The following is a 10,767-nucleotide window of genomic DNA, read 5'->3' on the forward strand; positions in this document are numbered from 1 at the left end:
CGCTGTGCAGGGTGGTCGGGATCACACGTCAAAAAAACCCCACCAGTTGCACCGCCGCCTTTTGGAGGAGAGCCGTCGTGGCCGGGGAGGTGCCCCCACCCCGCTCCACCCGGTGAGAGACCCCCCCACAGGGTTTTGCGGCACCCTTGGCGCGGCTTCAGCTCGCTGATGCGCAGCAAACACCAGCAAGGCTTAACTTTCCCCCGCTCGCCCACTGCTGAATCTTCCCTGGAGAAAAAAAAAATCCGTACGCGGCATCCTTTCTCTTAGGCGGGTACCCTTGGATATACAGGCACCCAGTGTTCCCTCTAAGCTGAGTTAGTGTAAGCTAGCTCACAGTTTTTCAGTCTCCAGCTCACACATTTTTCTCTTCGCTCAGGAAGGATGGCTCCAAAGCAAATCGCTCATTCACAACTTTAATGCCAGTAGCTCACAAAGTTAATTTTTTTGCTCACAAGACGCCACAGCTTAGAGGGAGCATCCCACCCCAGGTTCACCCCCAACACAGAGGCCAGAAAGGAGTCAGGAGTGACCAGGCTTCCAGATGGTGGGACTTTTTATTGCAGACTCAAGATAGGTTTGATACAGGAGAGGCAGCCCCCTTCCTCCCTGCCAGAACCCCATCCTCCCGGCAAGCAGACAGGATTAGTCCAACATGCCTCTTTCCCTAGAGCTAGCCAGTTTCTGCAGGAGTAGGGGTGTGTGTGTGGAGGGAAATGCTCCCACCCCCACATCTCCTCCTGCACAGGCCCCTATGCCCCAAACAGCTTTCACTTGTGACTCTTGGTGGTCTAGGAAGGAACCAGCCCCCCCACCTTCCACCAGCAGCAAAGCCCTCTGTAGGTCCCCCCCCTTCCCCGAAAGGCCTGCCCACTCCAGTACAGACTGAGCTGCAATTTCTCTGCTCCAGGACATTTCCAGCTGAGAGTGTAGCGGAAACTTCCATCTTAGAGTCCGGCAGAAACTTCTGTGGTCAAGCCATCCTGGTCAAGCCATCCTAGTCATCCCGGTGCCCCACAACTCCCCTTTGTGGGACAAAGTGCTGCTGCCCCCCCCCTCCCAGCCTCTGCATCCCCAACTCTCCCACCACGGCATGCACAAGAGTCAAGGAGGGGGGCTCAGTCTGTTTTGGTGGCCTCTTTCTCTGCCTTCTTTTTCTGCCTGGCCTCTCGCACGATCTTCGCCAGGGACAGCAGGATGGGAACGGCCATCGGGAGGGCGAGCGGGATGTAGATGGCGAACTTCTGGTCGTCGGGGAAATACAAGAGATGCAGGAGCGACGGGTCAAAAAAGGCCCGTTCGGAGGACATGATGGCCTCTTTGCTGGCCTGGAAGGCAGACTCCAGGTGGCCCATGCCCAAATCCTGCAGCGCCTTCTGGGCCGACTCCACAGCACGGAAGACCTGGGCAGGAGGCAAGAGGTGCAGGCCAGGTGAGAGAGAGGAGAGACAACTGCCAGAGAGCTTGAGGCAACAGAGGGAGAGAGAGAAGGCTCTCTCCCACTCTCATTTTATCTTTAGAAGAAGAAGAAGAGGAGATTGGATTTATACCCCATGGCCCTTCATTACCCAAAGGAGTCTCAGAGCGGCTGACAAATCTCCTTCCCCTCCCCACAACAGACACCCTGTGAGGTAGGTGGGGCTGAGAGAGCTCTTTCAAGAGAACAGCTCTGAAATAACTTGTGACTGACCCAAGGTCACACCAGCAGCTACATGTGGAGGAGTGGGGAATCAGACCCGATTTCCCCAGATTAGAGTCCACACACTTAACCACTACACCAAACTGGCTCTCTTTACTCTGTTCTGTGATGTCAGCTACACTGAGAGGGGATGGTGTCGAAAAGGCCTGAGCTGGACGGTTCAGGCTAGCCCAATCTCTTCAGATCTTGGAAACCAAGCAGGGTCAGCCCTGGTTAATATTTGGATGGGAGATCACCAAGGGTCCTGACAAAGAGGCAGGCCATGGCAAACCACAGCTGAACGTCTCTTGCCTTGAAAACCCTACAGAGTTCCTAGAAGTCGGCTGCGACTTTCTACCACCAGGGTGTCCGAAGGACAAACGGAAATACTACTTTACACAGAGAGTGATTAAAATGTGGAATTCACTGCCAGAGGATGTAGTGACGGCCACAGGCACAGACAGCTTTACAAGGGGGTTGGATAGATTCAGGGAGGAGGGGCCTATCAGCAGCTCCTAGCCAGGGTGACTGAGGGAACCTCCACGTTCAGAGGCACTAAACCTCTGAATCCCAGAGCCAGGAAGCAACATCAGGGGAAGGCCTCGGTCTCCATGCCATGTTGTTGGCTGACCAGAGGAACTGGTTGGCCCACAGTGTGAAACATAGAGAAGTGAAGGCCCGGAAAAAAACCGGGAAAATTCAGGGGAAAACCGTTTTTTTCCTGAAGCCTTGTTTTTTTCCGAAAAATTGAAAAAAGAAAAGAAAAAAATTGATTGTGGAACGTTTTATTTTAACATGATGAATAAAATATTTTAAGACAAGGTGTTCAAATATTTTCCAAATCATTTCTTATATATATATTTCTGTGCACTGAGGACAAGCAAGTCCTAGGTTACAAACTGAACTCTCCAATGCAAGAACAAGATGCATTTCTTTCTTTAGGAGGTGCTATTGTCAGAAGAAAATAAAAAGGTTTCAGTTTTGTTTTTGCATGTGGGTGGGTATTCTGTTTGTAATAATTGTTTGGATACACTGTATTTTTAATATGCTAGTTGTGATAAATTTCATGCCAAGTAAAAATGTCCATAGTCATATTTTATGTTCCTAAAGTAACAGAATGACTTTCAATCTAAAACAGACAAAAGAAATGCTAATGTAGCATTTTTTTCAATTTTTCTGAAAATTTCCGTTTTTCCTAAAAAAAAAAAACCTGGGAAAAAACCCGGGTTTTTTTCCGAGCTTCAAAACTTCTGGAAATTTTACATCTCTAGTGAGACAGTATACTGGACTAGATGGACCACTGGTCTGATCCAGCGGGGCTCTTCTTACGTTCTTAAAAGGTCGTCCAAGAAGGGCTTTTCCCTAGCAGGGGTGATGCTGCCATCAAAGAGGAGAAAACGTCAGTCTTGCAACTTTTACCACATGATGGGATGTGTGCAAGATCAAAAAGGGACACGGTGGGACAAGTCGAAGATCAGAACGGAAGGCAGGAAAGACCTCCAGCGGGAAGCAGATGGGCCACAGGCAGGGAAGCAACAGGAAAGGGAGAATGAACAAGGTGATATGGTGGCTGAGTGGGGGACCAGAGAACCAGGGGGAAGCAAGCAAGAGAGAATGAAGCCGAAAAAGCAGTGGAGAAGAGCACACCAGTGTGGAAGCAGCTCAGTAGGACCCCGGTGCCCTGCAAGAGGAGCCCAGCACATGCTTTCTTGCCCCTTACCTGCGATGCCACATCGTCCTGGATGACAATGTTGCTAATTTTCTCCAGCAGCTGGGCCAATGAAGTCAGGGTGGTGGCCACAGTGGCTACGTTCTCAACAGTGCGGGTCCACAGGAGGCGATCCAGCTCCCAGGCGGAGAGGCCTTCGTTCCCAAAGCTTTCCAGCAGGGCCCCCTCTGGAAGCGGCACCGGCAGGATCCCAAACAGCAACCTGAGGAGAGGGGACGGGCAAGCAAGAGGGCGGCTTGGCATCAGAGCCGTGAAACGCATGGCCTGCTGGAAGATGCCACCCAGCAGGTGTGGTGGGAGGGGTTGCTCCAGATCCTTTGGGCAGGATATGGGTGTCATCACTCGTGCAGGGCTGACCTGAATCAACGGAGGATTCTCTTTTGCTGGACTAAGGCCGAGTGTGCAGACTTTCGAGTTATGTGGAACTTTATTTATTTATTTAAAATGTACCTGCTGCCTCGCTGGAAACCCACTTGAGGTGGCTCATGAAGTAAAAACCACACAATTGTAAAATCTGGAAGAAACGGGTTTGATTCCCCACTCCTCCACTTGCAGCTGCTGGATGACCTTGGGCAAGCCATAGTTCTGTCAGAGGTGTTCTCTCAAGAGCAGTTCTCAAAAGAGCTGTCTCAGCCTCACCTACCTCACAGGGTGTCTGCTGTGGGGAGGGGAAGGGAAAGGAGATTGTAAGCTGCTCTGAGACTTCGAGTGAAGGGCAGGGTATAAATCCAATCTCTTTTTCTTATTCTAAAATTACCAATAGTAAAACCAGCCAAAGGCCCACCGGGGGGGGGGGGCGTAGAAGATGCCTAAAGACCACCTTCAGCAACCAGCCTAAAATAGAATTCAGCAAGCAGCCCTCAGGCTAGAAGCTGGCCATAAAAACAACCACTAAAAAGGACAGAGAAAACCTTTAGTAGAATGCTTGGGGAAGAGAAAATATTTTGGCCTAATGCCTAAAAGGGAAGGAAAGTTGATGCCAGGCTCTAAACCACTGGTTCCCAATACTGCCTCCTCAGGGGCACTGGAACGATCCAGGTGCAGATCCACAAACTGCATCTTTTTGTCTACTTCTTGAAGGTAGATGTCCAGGGGGGTGCTGAGTAATCTTTTTTCTGAAAAGGGGGCAGTAGGCCAAATAAGTTTGGGAACCTCTGCTCTAAACTCAAGGTGGCACTACTGAAAAAGTTATGTCTTTGGCTGCCACCCATCTCACCTCTACAGGTTGCGGGGGGGGGGGGGGGGGGGCAAGGCCTGGGAAGAGGATCTTAACCGGCAGGCTGGATGGTACTCCAGGGACCTGCTGCTATCAGGAGAACCCTGCTGGTTCAGATCTATCTAGAGTTGCCAGCCTCCAGGTGGGGCCTGGGGATCTCCCGCTTTTACAACTGATTTCCAGCTGACAGAGATCAGCTCCTCTGGAGAAAATGGCTGCTTTGAAAGGCGGGCTCTGTGGCATCGTACTATGCTGAGGCCCCTCCCCAAACGCCACCCTCTCCTGGCTCCACCCCCAAAGTCTCCATGTATTTTCCAACCCAGACCTGGCAACCCTAGACCTATGGCCCATTTTATCCAGCATCCTGTTTTCCTCTGTTGGTCAATTAGATGCCTTTAGGAGGCCTGTAAGCAGAGATGGGAAGGCCCTAGAAAGATTCAGGGGAAAACCACCCCCTCCCCACCCCAAAGCCCCTACCCCTTTTTTCCAAAGGGAAAAATGGGAACAATCTGTGAAACACTGGAAAAAACTCTTTATGAATGCTTTCTCCTTTGTAATGAATTAAATGCTTTTTAAGACTCGGTTTTACTCATTCAAAATGTGTATCATGAATATTTTAAGCATAAACATATCACGAATATTTTAAGCATAAACATATCTTTGAAGATATGTGTAAATAATTGTGGCAACAATTAATATGCCATAATGCATTTAATAATACTACATTTCAATAGTTTCAGTTCAATGAAATTTAAATTAATATCTAAATACGCTGCTAGTTGTTTTGTGAATACACAAGAGCATTGCTGTCCAAATGTTTTCCTTATGAGAAAATTTGTGGTTTGTATTTTCAAATGCTTCCCCCCCCCTACTTCTCAGGTGCCAAAAACTAAGATATATGTGCTTAGGTAGTTTAGGGTGCAGCAGTCTGCCACTTCCTGATGCGTTGAATATATTTGCAAAATCTGCTTGTTGAAATCTAAGGCACTTAAATTCAAGAAATATGCTAATTACCCTTTTATATGCTAACTAAGTTATAAAAAGTGCATTTTATGTTGTTAAAGCAGTAAAATATGTTTAGGTTTGACAGGAATGTAAGTACTATACATTTCTATTTCCCCCCAAATTTCTGCTTTTTTTCCCCGGGGGGGGAAACAGGAAAAAATCCTCCCCCCCTATGGCTTTAAAATTTCTAGAAGCTCTATCCGTAAACAGGAATATACAAAGCCTCCTCCTCCTGTTGATCTCCAGTAACTAGAATTTGAAGGTATACTGTCTCTGAACATGGAAGGTTCAATTTCGTCATTATGGTTAACAGCTTTTGATGGACCACTTGTCATGTATATGTTTGTCTAAGCATCTCTTGAAGTCATCTCTCCTTGCAGCCATCACTATATCCTGTGGTAGTGTGTTCCCCAAGTTAACTATATACGTGTGAAGAAGTACTTTCAAGCAGTGTTCCCTCTAAGCTGAGATAGTGTGAGCTAGCTCACAGGTTTTTAGCCTCCGGCTCACACATTTTTGTAGTCGCTCAGGAAGGATGGCTCCAGAGCAAATTAATTTATGCAGTAGCCAACTGCTCACTCATAACTCTAATGCCAGTAGCTCACAAAGTAGAATTTTTGCTCACAAGACTCCACAGCTTAGAGGGAGTATTGCTTTCAAGATAGAAGGAACCCACTTTTCATAACAGTCAATTGGCAAAGAGCAATTGTCATAGAAAGCACTGAGGAGGCTATTTTACGACTGGCCTCTGTAACCAGAGCCTAAAGATATATATTTTGGGCCAGGAATTTATTTATTTAGAACATTTCTATGCGGAACCTTCAGAGAACCTGAAACACCAGAATACTTCTCCTCTACCTCATAGAAAAGAAGATGCTTCCTAGCAGGCCTGTAGCCAGGATTTTGCCGCTTGTGGGGCAAAAAGATTCTGGTGGGGCTGCCATTATTTTTCTGTCTGTCTCTAAATAAGTGTACTTTTAAGTATTAATAAAGACAATAATACTAATAATAAATTAAATTAAATGCAGCACAAACACCCCCCCCACAACAACCACCCCAGACATAAATGAAATGCAAAAACACCCTCCCCTGCCTAAAGCAATGAAATCCCTGACCATTTTCAGAAGGAAATCTTGTGGGGCTGGCCCTTTTAAGGAGGGGGGTGGGGTTCCCCAACAGCCCCACTGTAGCTACAGGCCAGTTTCCTAGCCACCAACCTCCAGCAAGCAGCATCAGCCACAGTAAACAGGAAGCAGCCACAAAGCACTTACCGTAGCTGGGCCAGAAAGACCTCCATCACCCGGCCCATGTCCACGTCCACCCGCCTTGGGAAGGAAGTCTCATTGGCTGCCTCTGGCTCGATGCTGTATACCCGGCACAGAGGCAACGTGAGGCAACCCCTCAGGCCCAAGTGGTCATGTTCACAGGCCGAGGCACTGCTGAGAGGAGCTGCTGCTCCCAAGGAAATGTGGGATGTGCCAAGTCCTGAGGGCAGCTGGAAGAAGTTCTCTGTCTTGGCTGCTCTACCAGAAAGAGTGGTGAGAGTTTTAAACGACCTGGGACATCCTCCGTCTATCACAACGATCCCCACCACTCTCAACAGGCAAGAGCAAAGGCAAAGATGCTCGATACTTCTGGTGCAAAGCAGACCACCACTACAACGCACAAGATCTGCAGAGCAGACCCAGGCAGCAGCTGTCTGTCCTTTCATGGGACTGACAACCAGTGTTCCCTCTAAGCTGAGTTAGTGTGAGCTAGCTCACAGTTTTTTAGCCTCCGGCTCACACATTTTTGTCTTAGCTCAGGGAGGACGGCTCCGGAGCAAACTAATTGATGCAGCAGCCAAATCGGTCACTCACAGCTTTAATACCAGTAGCTCACCAAGTAGAATTTTTGCTCACAGGACTCCACAGCTTAGAGGGAACATTGCTGACAACTCTCTTGTTCTAGTGGGGCTTCTGGACAGGTAGCAGTCAGTCATGTGGCAGGCAAAGGCATCCTGGGAGAGGACCTTCTCGAACTCATTGGTTATGGAGGTCTGGATCTGACATAAATTGGACTTTGTCGGGCCGGGCCATGTGTGTCATAAAATGTAATGGCAGGGAGCGGAGATATAAACTTTTTAAAGGACACAAACACAAAGGTGTTTTTTTTAACTTATGCTTGCAACATTAGCATTCTTGCACTATTTTGTTTATTTAACGGTCTGTGATAAGTGACACTTCTTGCTCTGAATTACTGCATCAAAACGTCTGTGCTGCAGCAATCTGGGGGGGGGGGAGACTCAGCCCGGTGCAGGGAGCAGAAGCTTGCCTATCTATCTCTCCTGAACGATTGAGAGAGTCTGGGAAAACAAGCTATGACGCAGCAGCAGCAGCAGAACTGAAGAAGCAGGAGACAGCCAGTCCCAGGCCGCATGTTTGACACCCCTGCTCTACAGCTCTCTCCCCAGGGAGATCCGTCTGTTTTCCTTCTGTTGCCATCTTCCATCAGTGGGTGAAGAGTTTTCTGTTTGGCATTCTCTCAGTGGTCCCTCCCCCAAAACAATGTTTTTGTTTTGTATGTGTTTAAACTCTGTTTCCTAACTCTTTAAAACATTGTTTTAATGATGTATTTTGGGGGAGGGCGGTGATTTTAGTGGTTTTAAACTGTAACTGTACCTTCTAGTGGCAAAAAGGGGGGGATATAAGTTTTGTAAGTAGTAGTAGTAGTAGTAGTAGTAGTAGTGATAGTGGTAGTAGTGGTAGTGGTAGTAACTTTTTGGATGCATTGGCTTGCTGGTGCAGTCCCTGTTTTTGCTGGTTTAAGGAGTTCTTGGTGGCAAAAACCTTGTGGAACACGAACCCTTCTTGCGGGGGGGGGGGAGCTCCTCCTCCCCAGAAGCTACTCTCCAATGGATTATTCTTTGCCTCCGGGAGAGCATACGATGCCAGCTAGTTATGCCCATGTAAACTCTGATGCAGCAAAAAGGCCCCTGATCGGTGCATGGGAGGAGCCCCCAGTAACCCCAGCCCTCCTTACCATAATCCCACCCCAGCGTGGGCTGTGGAAAGCGTTGGTGGGAACAGCAGCACCATCCTTGTCCTGGATGTAGAGAGGTGAGTGCGAACGCTCCGGGATATACAGCAGGAAATTGAGCACGGGGTAGAGCGAGGCAGCACTGGAACCTTGCATAGCGGAGGAGGAGGAAGAAGAGGAGGATGAAGAGGAGGAGATTGGATTGATACCCCACCCTTCACTACCCAAAGGAGTCTCAGAGCGGCTTACAAACTCCTTTCCCTCCCCCTCCCCACAACAGACACCCTGTGAGGTAGGTGGGGCTGAGAGAGAAGAAGAGATTGGATTGATACCCCACCCTTCACTACCCAAAGGAGTCTCAGAGCGGCTTACAATCTCGTTTCCCTTCCCCTTCCCACAACAGACACTGTGAGGTAGGCGGGGCTCAGACAGCCCGGTAAGTGGCCACGAGGGACCCAAGCTAGTCCAAAAACAGATCGGATCCGTGAGAGGAAGGAAACAGCCTCCTGGCTGCCTCAACAAAGCCAAATGCGAGCGTGGCAGAGGTCCCAGACTAACCCGTGGAGGTTTTCTCTGACCATGACTATGGGTCATCAATGGGTTGTCTAGGAAAGAACCAGCGCAGAGGCAGAGCACATGTTGAAAGGCCCAGCCTCAGTGCCTGGCATCTCCAAGGAAACAGATCAAGACGGGTAGCTGTGTTAGTCTGTCCAGAAAGTGGAAGACACTGAACGTCAGACTGACATTTCATAAACATCTAATTTTATTGTTGCTTCTCATAAATGTTTCCTTCTCATTCCGGCCTCCTATCTTTATAACCTTGAAAATGTTAATCAAAGAAGAGCTTTCACCCTTGCTAGATTTTCAGCTTTGCCATCCTCAGTTATTGAGGGCAGATATAACAAAATTGCCCGGACTGAGAGATTTTGCCCTTGTAACAATGGTGAGATAGTCAATGGCACATGTCTTTCTTCGTTGTTCTTTCTACCCTGAAATTCATACTGCCTTTATCTCCCCGTTACTTGAGTTCTGTCCTGACACCTCCAACTCTGGGATCATTAACATACTTCTCTCTGGTGTGAGTATAGAGATCACCCGGAAAGTTGCTAAATTCTGCTCCCAAGCGATTAAACTGCGTTCTATATATATTTCCCAACTTAATGTGGAAGATAGTAGCGGATTGTATTTTTATGTAGTTAGGTTAGAAATTGCTGTATTTGTATTAGTATTAGTTTTAAGTACTTTTATACACTTTTATATTTGTATACCTTCATTTTTATATTTTATCAGGCTATCGTCATTCTTATTTCTTACTTATTTGTATACTGGTCATGGACTGTAAATAAAGTAAAGTAAAGTAAGTGTTAGTCTGTCTGTAGCAGCAGAAAAGAGCGAGAGTCCAGTAGCACCTTGAGGTAAAGGTAAAGGTTCCCTTGCTTGAAAGCCAGTCGAATCCGACTCTAGGGTCACGGTGCTCATTTATGTTTCAAAGCTGAAGAGCCAGCGCTGTCCAAAGACGTTTCCGTGGTCATGTGGCCGGCATAACTAAACACCAAGGCGCACGGAACGCTGTTACCTTCCCACCGAAGTGGTACCTATTTATCGACTTGCAATTTCTTGCTTTTGAACTGCTAGGTTGGCAGGAGCTGGAACTAGAGATGGGAGTTCACTCCATCATGCGGCACACTCGGGTCTCGAACTGCTGAACTACTGACCTTCCACAGCCTGCAGTTCAGCGTCTTAACCACTTGAGCCACTGCAGCTCCTATTACTGCTCTATGAAAAAAAAAAAAAAAAAAAAAAAGCAGAGGTCCTGCTCAGAAAGAGACGAGAGGGGCTTACCCAGCCTGGCTTCCACGGGGTTAATGACATGGGGCAGGCTGTGAGCACTGAGTATGAAGCTGGAGGAAGGCGCATCAAAGCGGGGCACGACCCCCAGTGCTGCATAGTAGAGGATCTGGAGAAAGGAAAGAAGCACATGTTGTAGATGATGACGTTCCCTGCTGCCCTCTTACCTGGGACCCCACAGCCTCCTATACCTCGGACTCACCTGTGAGTCCACGGAGATCTCTGCCACCACTCTCAGCTTGCCCAGGAGGGGCTCCACGTAGCGACGGACAG

At 48.2% G+C, this 10,767-nt stretch overlaps 1 protein-coding gene across 1 annotated transcript in view; it reads right to left on the reverse strand.

The window, feature by feature from the left end:
- Window positions 1-437: 437 nt before the first annotated feature.
- PIGS (phosphatidylinositol glycan anchor biosynthesis class S) overlaps window positions 438-10,767 on the reverse strand; it is a 19,718-nt gene continuing 9,388 nt past the window's right edge. Inside the window, exons 7-12 of the mRNA XM_015421854.1 lie at window positions 10,697-10,767; window positions 10,489-10,603; window positions 8,650-8,795; window positions 6,900-7,000; window positions 3,399-3,609; window positions 438-1,403 (exon numbers count right to left, since the gene is read on the reverse strand). Of these exons, the coding sequence (XP_015277340.1) occupies window positions 1,119-1,403; window positions 3,399-3,609; window positions 6,900-7,000; window positions 8,650-8,795; window positions 10,489-10,603; window positions 10,697-10,767 (929 nt within the window). The 3' untranslated portion in view covers window positions 438-1,118. The remainder of the gene's footprint in view (window positions 1,404-3,398; window positions 3,610-6,899; window positions 7,001-8,649; window positions 8,796-10,488; window positions 10,604-10,696) is intronic.

This window comes from Gekko japonicus, unplaced genomic scaffold, assembly GCF_001447785.1.
Source record: "Gekko japonicus isolate JY-2015 unplaced genomic scaffold, Gekko_japonicus_V1.1 scaffold21, whole genome shotgun sequence".
NCBI classification, from domain to species: domain Eukaryota; kingdom Metazoa; phylum Chordata; class Lepidosauria; order Squamata; family Gekkonidae; genus Gekko; species Gekko japonicus.